The following is a 15529-nucleotide window of genomic DNA, read 5'->3' on the forward strand; positions in this document are numbered from 1 at the left end:
GACTTCACAAATACAATAGCCGTATCTGTATTAATTAACTAATAACTCATTAACCAACTGTCAACAACAATTATAAATGGCTTGACACACTAAAGCGGGGTTGCATCATATTACCTGTTACAGTTAATGTTTAAGTCAAATTTAACGGTAACAGTAACATATTCATTGGCATTTTTAAGTTAAAGTTAAATAGTGACATATTATATTATAACACTAGAAATAAGGGATTGCTTGTAACTAATTCTAGTAGGCTTCATAAGATACATAATAGCTTTAAGGGTAAATGTATACACTTCTATAATAAAGTCCCAGCCACTGTTCAGGCATTATCTATAAATAAATTTAAATGTTTTATAAAAAAATGGCTCAGTCGTAAATCCTATTACTCCACAGCTGAATATCTAAATGATCGGACAGTCTGGGCCTAGATTGTGATTATTTGATAGCGATAGAAATGACTGTACAATATTGTATATTTTTATTGAAAAGAGCGCAAAAAAATAATGCCGGGAGAGTTTCTTGCGCCGCTTCTTAGTATCTAGTAGATATTAGAAATGACATCAAAAAGAATTCTAAAGGAATCAATTTTGAGAAAATAAATGCCTTTTATGCCTTTTTATACATAGTACAAGATCCCACTGCTCGATTCTGCAGATTTGTGTATTATTGATAAAACTAATTTTAATGAACGTTGAGGGAGCATGCAATGTATTATCGATAGGTTGCCTATAATATTAATTAATTGCAGTCATATGTCGCCATTGATCAGCTCACTACAAAAGATGTAATACGATTGAAATGAAAAGAATCAATTAACAGTGGCTTACACAATAGATCACATTGGTCGCAGTAAAATAAGGATACCCTGATCTGTACTAAAGCCGCTTTATAAATCATAGGTCTTGCTCCCAACTATTGCAACTAAAGTAGCTCTATAAATTTGTGCAGCCATTTGTCAATCTATTCTTTGTACATTAAACATGCCTAAACCAACTCGAAATTCTTTTTCCAAAGATTGGATAATAAATGTATAAAACTGCAATGGGGCGATTAGGGACATTCCAAAGGTAATCATAAGGTTTCGGTTTTTATTGGCGCTTCTCAGTAATTAATAAAACGAATTTTTTTTTTCTAGCGAAATCAGCGACCTGGAGCTAACCCACAATATGTAAGTTTATAGTTGTGTAAGTTAAATATAAAAATGTGTATCAATAACTTTTTCATATAACCTGCGTTCAAAATGCAAGTTTCAATTCCCACTGCCACTTCAGTTTCGCAACCATCGGCTATGTCGGTGACTGGAATTGATCTCACGGGAATACTCCAAGTATAGTCCTCTCCATTACCCTCTGACATCTTTGAGCCTGACTGTGCCTCGTGTCAGCCAAGTCCTATTCCAAACACAAAATATTAGTAATCAACACACCGAAGTATTCGCTCCAAATAGGGAAAAGAAACCGTCGACGGTAATGGCACGCAACTCAAGACAAAATGGCCGAATCCGTGATATTATTCTCTTTGTCTTTAGATTCTTCATATTTCCTTGTTCTTGCAACAAGTGGCAAGATATTCAGAGGTAAATGATACGGCCTGCCCATTAGGTACCATCGACAAAATTGGCTCAACACCCACTTTGCTGGTAATTCTTTTAAAATCATAAAAACAGTTGGGTTGCACGATAAATATTGTATTGACAGTTGGTTGAGTGTCAGTGTTAGTGTCTTATCTAATATAAATGATATCAGCTAGTTAGGAAATCGATGTTCAAACGAATTTAGACCTACTTATTTATTATGACTGTATGTAATGAAGGTGGGTACCTTAATGTCAATTTCCGATTGATATAATTGATTCAATTTTTTCGATAGTGCAATACAGTTTAGGTTTCTTCTTTATTATTTATTCTTTTCTGACCCTAAAATTCTGATCTGTATTACGATTGCACACATTACATGGTTTACTTTGAGAAATAATATTTAAAGTCTCATTACCCTAGTAAGATCAAGGAACTTGCTAACAGACGTTCAGCTGGTGGTAATTGATACGCCCTCCCATTACAACGCAGTGCCGCTCAGGATTCTTGAGAAACCAAAAAAATTATGAGCGGCACTACAATTGCGCTCGTCACCTTCAGACAGATGTTAAGTCATATTTGCCCAGTAATTTCACTAGCTACGGCGCCCTTTTGGGCTTCAGACCGAAACACAGTAATGTTTATACATTACTGCTTCACGACAGAAATAGGCGCCGTTGTGGTACCCACAATCTAGCCGCCATCCTGTACAAAGAAGCCTCTCCTTGGGTAGGTAGATGATCAGTCTCGTTACTTTCTCCGATCACATCATTAATAAAGTTTTTACTCTTTTTCAGCCACAATTTTCACCCGGAAATTTTCCAAGTGTAAGTCGGTGTAATAATAATTATTAACTATCGTGGATTTTCCGGCAAAATGTTGCATATTGTGGACAAGCAAAGCTTACTGTACATGATCTGAAATGAATGTTCTTAATTCTAATCTACTAACATATATTTACTTTCAGGCAAACTATGCTCCTGGAAATTTCCCACATGTAAGTTGGTTTCAAATCATAAACGTTTGATGTACTGTTATAATGCCTACTACTCGGCTAAGTCGAGTAAGTAAGTCTTTTGTGGGGCGATGTATATGCCTTTACAACAAGATCCCAGAAAATGTTCAAAATGAAAGTATTACGTTATTCAAAAGAATCGTTAAAATACGTTTGTGTGGTAAAGGTTACTATAACATAAATGACTTTCTTAATAATACCACAAATTGGGAATGGAGCGACCTCCCTCAGGCTACTAAATAATAAGTTTAATTGTACAATGTTTCTTTGTAAACATATTTTGTGATGAAAAAAAAGCCCGCTGAGATGGTTGCCTTCTTCTCAGGCCCGAGCAATTCATTTTGTAATGGGTGGTAGTTTTTTGTCTTTCAATAAGTGATGTCACATCCTATTTTGAATAAAAATATTTGAATTTGAATTTGGACAGTTTTTCACTGAAATCTTAAAACCATTGCGTGGCGTTGTGATCAAAGCGAGGTCAAAACACAACTGAACGAAAACTGCGTAATAGTCATGTAGGCAGAGTTTTGCTTCAGACAATTTTTGAGCGTGATTGTGATTCTAATTGTTTTAATCTACATCCAAGATTTTCAGTTAGTTATTTCTGAATGTCAGCTTTTAAATCATTCATAGTTGGTGGCTTGTTTATTAGCATCAAACAATAGCTAGCGTAGTCCATAATAATGATACTGGGAAGAGATAAATTGATTACTACGGCCGTTTCCAATATTCAGTCTATCTCTTACTTGAGATAAAAATCGTAGATTTTTCTGTCCCAGTAACTCACCTTATTCGTACACGCTGTCTGTCAATGGGACGACGTATAGCATACCAGCGATAGAAGTTTGTATGGATATTTCAATTCACGCGTAAGTCCAATATAAGGCGATAAGAATGACTTATCGGGTATATTGGGACAGCTTCAGATTATTGACTGCTAATTACTGACAGTAGAACGTAGTAATTTATCTCTATCTGTAGATAGTATATTGTAAACGGCCGTAAGGGCAACGCTATGACATTCCTTTAAATCAATATGAACTTTTACGTTTACTTGAGCAAGGTGAAATGGAAATAAGTCATCATTAATCTCTAAAGTTTTACGAATAGGTGTAATAAGTATTTCAATTATATATCAACATCACAACTACTATATATCTTCGTGAATACAATAAGTTAAACGATACTAATTCAGTGCTTGATAAATTATATGTTCAGTAGTGGGCTGGTCAGGTTTTTTTTTATGAAAATTAGGGACGAGACGAGCCAGACGTTCAGCTGATGGTAATTGATACGCCCTGCCCATTACAATGCAGTGCCGCTCAGGATTCTTGAAAGATCCTAAAATTCTGAGCGGCACTACAACTGCGCTCGTCACGTTGAGACATTCGTTGTTAAGTCTCATATGCCCAGTAATTTCACTAGCTACAGCGCCCTTCAGACCGAAACACAGTAATGCTTTCACATAACAGCTTCACGGCGGAAATAGGCGCCGTTGTGGTACCCAAAATCTAGCCGGCATCCTACAAAGGAGCCTCCCACTGGTAAAAGGAAGGTATAAGGAAAGCGTTATTAAGTACTTAGCTGGTACTCCATCTGCATTAGTCAAATAAGTAGTTTTTTTTATCTCTTTTATTTCAATTAATAGGTTTACTTTTTAAATTGTAAGTTTTTTTTGTTTGTAGCCATAGTATTAGTTTTAATATTCAAAAGCAATCATATTAAATATTTTAGAACAAAAAATTGTAACATAATTGAATGGAGTTTCGATAAAAGGACCGACCCGTCATATTTTAGGGAAGATAACGGACAGACATAATTACATTATGTACTTAATTACTAAAATATGAAATCGTTCAAAGCAAAGTTATTACTAGCTTTGAATTAAACACATTCTACAGAATGAAATTTTCTCATCATTCACGTTCTATACTTACACATATAAAGACATCATTCGCAGTCTGATAGAGGAACGGTGTGCTTAAAAATATTGTAAGCACATTTATTGAAGTAGGCGTTACTTTGCGGAAATCCATAATTATACAAATGATTTGAGTTTGCTTTAGTGTTAATTCCGCCAATATTTGTGTTTAAAATATTCGACACGTGAGTCTAGTGCCAGATTTTGGCGAGACAACACGTCCTGAGGATGCCTCGTGTAGAGGTGAAACATTGGCGGAATTAACACTAAAGAAAACTCAAATAATTTGTATTGTAAGCACACTTTTCTCCTTAGGCGTGTGTCAAGTGTCACTGTCCGAATCAAATTTGAACTGAATTAATATTTTACAATGCTGTTTATTGACCAAGAATATTTATTACATAGGTTATTGTTTCTCAAAGAAATAAAATAACGTATTTTTGCTTTTATAGCCAAACTTCTCCCCGGGAAATTTCCCATCAGTAAGTTGACATTTAAGTTTCTACATACATAATTTATAAACTTATTTACTTTACTAACCGACTTCAAAACAGGAGGTTTGCTAAGGTTGCAATACTCCATATTTTCTCGACACTAAGGCGCCATCTCCACGAGCGGCGAATCGTTTCGTAGCGTCGTAGTATCGCCGCGGTGTGGCATCGTAACGTGGCACTTTTGTAGTAAGCACAACGCGTCGTCAAGGAAATGCGGCGATTCCGTTACGAGTCGTCGCGGACACGCTGTGATTCCATCACGAGTCATGACGATACGAGGGTGGAATAATCGCTCGTTCGTAGAGATTACCCGACGATAGAAGTGCGAATTCGCGATTCTCTCGCTCGTGGAGACAGCGCCTAAGAAGAAAACGTTAGCAGTAACTTTTCCCTAAAAATTTTCTCAACTATTTTCATAAAATAATATATAACCAAGCTGATATGTGCCTCGATCAGGACTACTACTGTGCAAAACATAGACTTACAATATACTAGCGACTAGCGTATAACCAAACAAACAAGAGAGAAGAAACAACATCAAGCTAATCTATCGTTCCTGTAACCGATTTAAGTTGACAAGTCATAAACAGTCAGCCACAGTTGGCATTATTCACAAACACATTGACAAATCAAAATTGATCACCCATTATCGGGCTGTTAGGTTGTCTATGCGCTAGTATATTATAATTCTACGACTTGGATAATTAGTACATCTAGAAAGAGTCTCTTGCTGTTAGGCAACGCATGACAACAGGCCAAGTTTATTAATGTTGTGTGCATGACGGGTACGTCTTACACTCGCGATACTTGAGTCACTTTTTAATTGAGCGTTGCTGAAATTAGAGGTTAACAGTCCGCCGCAATTTTGCCAACTTCTTCATAGCTGGCTAAACTATCTATACGTTTTAATTATCCATGTTATTAATCGTTATTATTACGATACGATACGACATTCAAAAAAAGCGCGTACACCCCTTAAAGGCCGACAACGCTCCTGTGATTCCTCTGGTGTTGCAATAGAATGTGGGCGGCGATTACTTAACACCAGGTGACCCGTACGCTCGTTTGTCCTCCTTTTCCACGAAAAAAATTAATCGTTTTGAAAAAAACAACCTTAGAGTTTCTAACTCATTCTTCTCTAACGAAATCTGCCATCCGAATGAGCTGTACGTAAAAAACATTACATATTTCTAGTGTAATATGATTTACCTATGAAATAAAAATATTTTCGAATTGATTTGTTCACACCATGACAAGAAATCTGAATGTATTTAGAAGGCTTTTAAAAAAAACCGTCGTTCTGCATAATATTTATATTGTAATTGTTTTATGTTTTTAGTTAAATCGTAGGCCGCCATACGGCCAAAGCCAGCCGAATCCTGGCGTGAGTATTTTTTTTTATTACTAACAGAAGTACTATTACCAATTAATTTATATAATTATTTTGTCCAGACGACTGACATAGTACAATGCCTACTGAGCTAAAGATCCCGGGTTCGAATCCCGGTAGTTTCAAACATTCATAATATCTGAACAAGGAATTTTTTCACAGATGGGTCGCTGGCCAAATATGGGTCAACCAAACGTTACTACTTCAGTTCTATTTTTGTATCTCAATATATTCTTGATAATGTAATGTATGTTCATAGGCACATAAGTGAATATGCCAGAAACTGTCATAACCATAATGTTAACACCAGGAACAGACATAAACTGATGATGCCTACTACTCGGCTAAGTCGAGTAAGTAAGTCTTTTGTGGGGCGATGTATATGCTTTTACAAGATCCCAGAAAATGTTCAAAACAAAAGTATTACGTTATTCAAAAGAATTGTTAAAAAACGTTTGTGTGGTAAATGTTACTATAACATAAATGACTTTCTTAATGATACCACAGATTGGTAATGCAGCGACCACCCTCAGGCTATTAAATAATAAGTTTAATTGTACAATGTTACTTTGTAAATGTTACTTTAATTGTAAAACATATTTTTGATGAAAAAAAAGCCCGCTGAGTTTATTGCGCCCATTCTTCTCAGGCCTGAGGCATTCACTTCGGAATGGGTGGTAGTTTTTTTTTTGACTTTCAGTAAGTGATTTCACATCCTATTTCGAATAAAAATATTTGAATTTGAATTTGAATTTATGTATTTACACGTTAATCGGCTTGTTTTGGTGCTACACTGTTATGTAAGGTGACACGGAGTCCTTATTTTTTTACTAGTCCGTGGTTTATATTATAATTACTGGAACGCTGTTGATTACCAATAAATAAATCATAATAATGAGCTACTAGTATTTTTATCTCCAATTACCTTTTTAGCCAAAATTCTTCAACTACTTGTTTTATTGATAGATTCCTCCGAGAAACACCTTGGACTCCACTTTGAAGAAATATGCTGTAAGTTGTTGTATCGTTATCATATCGAATGCAAGCAATTCTTGTAAATCTATAATAAAAATTAATGCGTTTCTATGTTTCATATCATGAAAACTGAGGATACGAGAAGGGTATATTCTGAATTCTGGTATACCTTCTGAAATACAAAATTAAGACAGCTAATATTGTTATGTAATATATAATTAGGAAATAAGATTAAAAAGGGTTTTTAAGCTTCTAAGTATAAATTTCAAACAACACAAAGACTAATATTCGAATAGAAATCGGACAGAGTAACGTACTAACTAGTCAACGGTTGCAGCGAAAATGTGTCGACGCGTCTTCTCTCGCCGCGCCCACATGGGCGCGGTGGGGGAATGCTGATCAGGACTTTTCGTCCCCTGCAGCAAGGATCACTCGCCGCCCGTTGAAACGAGCGGGTCATTGGGGGTGAGAGTCGTTGCTCTTTGCGGTCGTCTTCTTTAATTTATGGTATATATGTTGGGGGAGCCGATGCCCCCCTTTGTGGTCATCTTTTTGGAGCTGAAGGAGTGCCTGTTCCCTCAGCTGAGATCCGGTGATTGTTGCCGGTTTGCGCGGGCCTTGACGATCAGCCCCGAAGAAGAGGGAGGGTGATCAGCCGAGCCGCGCGCAAACACGTCACTCTTCATCCTCGTCCCGCACGAGATCGCGTGGGTAGCGGCGGCTGTCAGGTGGCCGCGCGTGCCAGGGGGCCAGATCTCGCAGATGATGGAGATCGGACAAGTCGGCACGCGCGAACATGTTGACGGCGAGACGACGAGTGAAGTCGTCCAAGCCCTCGACTTTTAGATCCCTCTGGATTGTTTGGTTCCTCACGTACCATGGTGCGCCCGTGATGCGGCGGAGGATCTTGTTCTGCAGAACGGTTTGCAACCTTTTCCGGATAGTTAGATTCACGAGCGGGTACCATGCAGGAGCGGCGTACGTGAGTCGGCTGCGTAGGTGGGTCTTGTACACCAAGACCTTCACCCTCAGAGGGAGGCTTGAGGAGAGCACTGGACGAAGTAAGGCCATCGCGACGTTTGTCGACGCGATGGTCTTCGTGACGTGCTCGTTCATGTTGAGCCGGCGGTCGATGGTGACCCCGAGGTACTTTACCGTCGGGGACCACGAAATGTCCTGTCCGTTTAGCTGCAACCTATGCTGGCCAGTGTGCACACACCCAGTCGCGAGCGCCTGGGTTTTGCCAACGTTCACCGATATCCGCCACTTCTTGAGCCATTCTGGCATCGTGTCCAGCTGGCGCTGCATCTTCACGGAGAAGGCGAGACAGACAGCTCCCTTGCGGTACACCAGCAGAGATAATCTTGGAAGCTGAAATTGCATCCTCTACCCTTACTCGAAACCGACGGTTTTCAAGGAAGTTGGCGACTATCCTCACCAGGCGGGGAGGTGTCGAGGTTGCAGCTAACTTGTGCACGAGTCCAGTATGCCAAACACGGTCGAACGCCTTCTCCATGTCCAGGAATACTGCCACAGCTTTCTCTCTTTTGTTGAGAGAAGCGGTGAGGGTGTGCAGTACCCTGGACAGCTGGAGCGTGGTGCTGTGTTCAGCGCGAAATCCAAACTGTTCTTCCCTTAGATCTATGTAGGGTCTTAGGAGTGACAGCAGAAGAGATTCGAATATCTTAGACTGGGTCGCCAGAAGAGTGATGGGCCGGTAGCTATGTGCTAGTGCGGTGTCTTTCCCCGGCTTCGGGATCATAATGACGAGGCCTTCCTTCCAGATATTTGGAAAGTACCTCGAGCGCAGGATGCCATTGAAGAGTCGCGTCATCGCCGCGATGGTTTGACGCGGCAGATGGCGCAGGGCGGCGTTTGTGATACCATCCGCGCCCGGGGCTTTTTTGGGCCTCGTCCGAAGGATGCAGCTTCTCACTTTAGTTGGGGAGAAGAACAGCGCATCTTCTAGTGCCTCTACCGGCCGTTCTAGATATTCGGCGACCTCTCTCTCAAGTACTGTCACGTGCTATACGTCGTCAGTTGGATTCGCCTGGAACTGGCGTTCAAGGTGTTCGGCGAAGATGTCGGCACGCTCTGCCGCTGCGTATCTCAAGGCTCCGTCAGGATGACGCAGCGGGCGAGCTGCTAGATTTGTGATTTGGCGGCACAGACGATGAAGAACTGATACATCATCTGCGGCCTCGCCAATCGTTTCCTCCCAGCTCTCGGCGGCATCCTCTTCGAGCTTCTTCTTGACTAGGCTGCCCAGCCTATTAAGACGAGTCTTGAGTGTTGGGCATCTGGTCAGCTTAAAGCTCGTTTCTCGAGGATGAGTTGCCGCAGTCTTGCAGGCAACTCTATCTTTCTGGAATCGGTCTCCTTTGTCGCGGTGGCCAGCGACCGCTGGATACTCCCCGTGAGGTCCACGGCGAGGGCTTCGACGTCGGCAGCTGTCTCTAACTTCCGGGATGGAGTGTTGGCTGCCAACTCTTCCGCGAACACCTTCCAGTCAGTGACCCGGCGTGATGGTCGTGATGGTGCTCGCGTTGCGGTGGCGGTTATGGTAAGAAGGACTGGAAGGTGGTCTGACAGAAGCTCATCGATAATAGTTTCCTGAGTCAGCTGGCAATCCAAGTTCTTGAGGACAGTGAAATCAATCACATCTGGAAGGTATTCATGGTTGTCCGGGTAGTGGGTTGGAACCTCCGGGCCGTGGACCTCGTATCCGTGTTGTAAGGAGTCGTTAAAAAGTGTTCTGCCCAAGGTGTTGGCCATTCTGGCATTCCAGGCAGGGTGCTTGAAGTTCAGGTCCCCGGCGGCGAGAGTTGCTTTCGGGGAGTTAAGTAACTGTCGCACGTCTCCGGGGACAAGCCTTCCATTTGCCGGCCTGTAAATGGCGAAAATGCGCAAGTCCTGGCCGCTGATCTGGAGCTCAACACCGAGGGCTTGTAGACTATTCAGGTCCACCATCTGGAGCAGTTGGTGAAGCAACCCCCTCCTGACGAGCTCGACCAATCCCCTGTACGGACAACGCTCGCCGACTTCATCCTTGCAGTAAGTGATGAAGCCTGAGACCCGAAGTGTGTCCGCCCTCGACATCAGTGTTTCGCTGATGAGGGCGATGTCTATGTTCTGGTCTCGAAGGAGGTTCTTCAGCAATGGCAGCTTCTTCTTAATGCCTCTAATATTCCAATGAATAATTCTCAGCGAGTTGTCCATTTATGCGGTTATTATATCCATTAGTTTGTTCATCCCGCTGAGGATGACTGAAGCCACATCATCTTCCTTTTGAAGTGCAAGAATGACCGTTTGGAAGATCTCCATAGCGGCCTTCATCATTAGGTCTTTCTTGCCCTTCATTGGCTTCTTTGTGGCCGTGGTTTGAGGCCTTGTCCCGAACCTGGCCTCTTCATTTGCCGGCTTCTCATTTAGGCTCCTCTTTTCCTTCTTTTTGGCCTTCTTCTTCTTTTTCTTTTTGGCCCCAGCAACCGTGGGTGGTGCTTGGCGCCTGGGTATCGCCTCGTTTGTCGGGGCCATAAGGCTTGTTGCCTCCTTAGGCTGCTCCACCGCTGGAGCTGGCTCCCGGGCTGGCTGGGGGTGCTTGGCCTTTTTGCCAGTCTTGGCGATTGGCCCTGCTTTCTTATTTCTTAATTCTTCCTTGAAAACAGGGCATCGAGAGTTGTTTGCGGGGTGAGGACCCCCGCAATTTGCACAGGTTGCGGGTTCCGAGAGTAAGCGGGGGCAGTCCTTCGCTGTGTGTTCCCCACCGCAACGCACGCAGGCCAGTGGTCTGTGACACCCATGCGATGAATGACGGAACTGCTGGCACCTGTGGCATTGTGCCGGCCCCCTCTTTGATCTCCAGGCTTCGAATTTTACATCAGGCATACACAGTAGCTCGTTAATCTCAAATATGCCGGGCGTAAGATTGGGCGTCCTCTTCATTATTGCGAAGAAGATACAGCCCGGACGCCCTTGTCTGGCCCGTATCCTCTTCACACATTCGGGCTCGAAGCCGAGCCCGCCTAACTCCTCTTCAATTTCATTGGGCTCAGATGTCGCAGGTAGCCCTTGTATTGCGAACTTCGCGCTTTTCTCCGCCGGCAGCGAATAGCTGAACCAAGAGATAATACTACTTTTCTCCAGTTCGCTTAGGTATCTGTCGACGCTAGGGAGACGTCGCCTTTTATAGACGTCTTCACTCTGTCCACCTGTCTCTGTCAACACAATTTAAATAACTACTCACTACAAACAATCAATACGAAAACGGACAGAGTTTCTGAGAGATGTTCACAGTCCGACGACAAACAAGGAACGAATAATCACCAACTGTTCTGCTACGGCTGTAAGTGGGGAGAGGTGACGTCACGTCTTGAAAATTTTCTTGTGTTTCTATGAATATAATATTGGATTTGGTCCGGCCGTACCAAATCCAACCATGTGTTTAGCCTATAAGACTATTCGTATGAAGGTCATTCCACTTTATGTTAATACTATTTAGATTAATAATACATGTTCGAAGTAAATTCAAAAAACAGCATTATATTATAAATATTGCTTAGTAGATAAAATGAATTGTAATAAAACCATGTGTTGCCTTTAGTAAGGCAGTACGCGGGTGATTATTGATCGGGCCGGTCCTAGTTACTATTAACCATTACAGGACCGGCCCGAGTAACCATTTCAACCATTATTATTTATTACCAATGCATAGTAGAGATGCAGTACGCGAGTAACCGTTGGTCGGTCCGGTCCTAGTTACCATTAACCATTTGTCTATAACCATTACAGGACTGGTCCGAGTAACCATTTTAACTATTTTATCCAATTAATAGTAGAAAACCGCGTACTCACAAATAGAACCATTAATTATAGTTATTTACCAAGTATCATAGATTAATTTAGTATCTTAAGTAAATAAATACTTTTACCATAAAACCAATATACATATATCTACCCCTAAGTGCACCCCTTTTCAATACATTTTTCTTTCACACAGGCCTTAGATGAATTTGATAAGAAAATGTCACCGCTTTATAAAACACAACGGGACTTCATGAACCTACCTGATGATGTGAGTCCAAAGTGAATCACTAATATTGTAAAGACAAAGTTTACAATATTTATTTAGATAACCACGTCATATCCTAGCTGTGTCTAGGCTAGTTGCCGTGAGACTCATCCTTTTTTAAACTTCATATTCTACAGACTGGCTTTTTAAATAAAACACTTTTTAAAGTTTTTAAACGCATGTAATTGTAACTGTGTTTTTACAATAGTTTTTGCGTAAAAGTTACATTTTTGAATTAAAACTTCTTTAGAATCGATGTGATTTGAGACTCGATGAAACGAAAAAGCGATACGATAAAGGTGCCATTGCCAGCTCTTATTTATAAAAGTATTATTTTGGTTAAAACTATGATTTCTACGATATGGATATTGTATCCGAGTTTCTCGAGGGTGCAGAGAACGAATATGAGATCATTTTTAAATCCAAGATGGCCCCCGCGCAAAATTATGATTTCAATATGAATATCGTATCTGAGGTTCTCGAGGGTGCAGAGAACGAATTTCGTTTCATTTATTTCATTTAAGTATTATTAATTATAATTACATACATTGTTCTTGGTGCCTTATTTAAATTTACAGAGTCAGTCTCAAAAACAGAAACAAAGAGGCACCTTTAATGTGTTAAATTCCTCTGTATGGCTCACTATTCATTTGTTATTAATTCACACATATTTTTTTATTATTATTTTAGCCAACCCGACGTTTCCTGACCTTTCCAAAGCACGCAAAATGTTGCCAAAAACCATCTGTCAACAGCAAATACCACCTCCGAGGCAGCAAATGGCGCTAAAGTTTATAATGACCAATATGACAAATACTATCTAGACTATCTGTCAATCGCAGTCCCCCTGAAAACATGCTCTAGGTTACGAAAAGTCGAGATGGCTAAAATAGATAATAATAACAACCTTTTTTTAAAAGGGTTTTATTTAAGTGTGGAACACTCGCGTTATTCAAAGAAAATACGAAAATAATTGTTCTTTTAGTTACGTTTGAAGTCGGTTAATTATAGTTTGAAATTGATTTATTTTACATTAATTTAAACCCTGGTAGCAGAGGATAACTTTGGCTATACCTTACCTTAATGATATTATTATATTTAATTAGATATTTAATTAGATATTTAATTAAAAGTTTATTTTAACTTTCGTGAGATATTAGTTACTTTTTATTATTTAAATTGGCTTTATTCGCGATTCCTTGGTGTTGGTACCGACTAGTTTTGGACTATTCGGAGGTCCTTCATCAGGGTGAGTGTAGTGATAGCTGGACACATTTACTATTTTGTTTCTTTTATTAAAATGTAACCTTTATAATGTCAGCCAGACTAAAAATAGTGCAGCCAAAGAGATTTTATTACAAGTTATGGGTTTTTTTTATGAAAATAAGGGACGAGACGAGCAGGTCCTTCAGCTGATGGTAATTGATACGTCCTACCCATTACAATGCAGTGCCACTCAGTATTCTTGAAAAACCCAAAAATTATGAGTGGAACTACAATTGCGCTCATCACCATGAGACATAAGATGTTAAGTCTCATTTGCCCAGTAATTTCACTACCTAAAGCGCCCTTTACATATTACTGCTTCACGGCAGAAATAGGCGCCGTTGCGGTACTCATAATCTAGCCGGCATCCTGTGCAAAGGAGCCTCCCACTGGTAAATACTGGTGAATACATACTTTGCGAAAAGAGTTCCTCCTCGACCTATTCATTATGTATATGTTAATTAAACATACCTATATGAAATAATGGTTATGTTTTGAGTTAGAATAAATTATGTTTGAAATCTGAGTGACATTTTGTTTCAGCTGCCTTACGAAAACCATCCACCAGCAGTTATGTTTGTAAGTTTGTTGTTTAGATAATCTAATAGGACTATTCTAAGGCTGAGTTAATCTTATTAGCTGTTATTGTTACGGATAAAGTCAAATTCAACATTACCATTACTAATTAATTTCAAGCAATTTAAATAATTACATAAACTTTTAATAAAATACTTCTACTTTAATTCAAATTCCTTAAAAAAAATAACTATATTAATTATTTAATATGATAATTTCATTCACAGACAACGCCGAAACAAAGCTCGGAGAATAAGAGAATAGGTGATAATTTCATCAAACAAAACAAATCTTATATCTATATTTACAATACTATGATTACATTAAATTAAAACTATCATTACGGGGAAGCGTACCAAGAATACTGGCAGCATTTCCACTTTGGATAGCTAGGCTGATCCGTTAACCGAAATAGCTGCCAGCGCTTGGGTTGCCATTAGCCCTATTGAGGCGAGAAGATAGTATTTGTACATTTTCCGTGCCTCTGGGTCCCACGGGCCAAGTTTCTCGACACCAAACGGCACAAAGATTTAAGACTCACTGAGACCGACATATTTGCGACAGCTTCTGCTGTCTTCTGCAGGCGAAGCAGCAAGATACAAGACATTATCTGGCGGGATATTGCATTAACTATCTCTTTGTTCTCTGTGGCTCTCTCTGGCAGCATCATATTGACTTTCCAGTTGTTCTATACTACTACAGAAACCTCTTTCTGATTTATTCTCTCCAATTCTTTATCCGTTTTGATTTGTCTTAAGGATAAGGAATAATAATAAACTGAACTGGAATGAAAAGCCTAACATTAACTTCAGCAAAATACCTAAACGGCGTCAAGCAACTCGTTAAAAGGTGCGTAAAACGACTAAGCTAGTTCGTTTTTCTTCTGGGTTTCCCACCATTTCATTGATGATCGGCATTTAACGAACACGTTAGCCATTGGCTATATTATTTAATAACATGTCTGCGACATCATCATGAGATCATGCATTTCAATATCCAATATACCCACTTTATAGTTTAAGATTTTTCAATATCCAGATTTTACTATCCGTAAATCAATCCTGAATCTGTATTTCCATATCCGATCTCTAGTTTACGATTATTGAATATCGGCAAGATTTTGCAATCCGTCAATCAGTCCTGAATCTGTATTTCAATGTCCAATCTCATGTTTAAGATTATTGAATATCGGCAAGATTTTGCAATCCGTCAATCAGTCCTGAATCTGTATTTCAATATCCAATCTCT

At 40.0% G+C, this 15529-nt stretch overlaps 1 protein-coding gene across 1 annotated transcript in view; it reads left to right on the top strand.

Annotated features, from left to right (window-relative positions):
• Window positions 1-14305, top strand: part of LOC126976043 (uncharacterized) — a 40604-nt gene extending 26299 nt beyond the window's left edge. The window contains exons 10-17 of the mRNA XM_050824185.1: window positions 1136-1168; window positions 2371-2400; window positions 2541-2570; window positions 4962-4991; window positions 6343-6387; window positions 7360-7404; window positions 12368-12442; window positions 14249-14305. Coding sequence (XP_050680142.1) covers window positions 1136-1168; window positions 2371-2400; window positions 2541-2570; window positions 4962-4991; window positions 6343-6387; window positions 7360-7404; window positions 12368-12442; window positions 14249-14305 — 345 coding nt within the window. The remainder of the gene's footprint in view (window positions 1-1135; window positions 1169-2370; window positions 2401-2540; window positions 2571-4961; window positions 4992-6342; window positions 6388-7359; window positions 7405-12367; window positions 12443-14248) is intronic.
• The last annotated feature ends 1224 nt before the right edge of the window (window positions 14306-15529 follow it).

This window comes from Leptidea sinapis, chromosome 39, assembly GCF_905404315.1.
Source record: "Leptidea sinapis chromosome 39, ilLepSina1.1, whole genome shotgun sequence".
Classification (NCBI taxonomy): Eukaryota; Metazoa; Arthropoda; class Insecta; order Lepidoptera; family Pieridae; genus Leptidea; species Leptidea sinapis.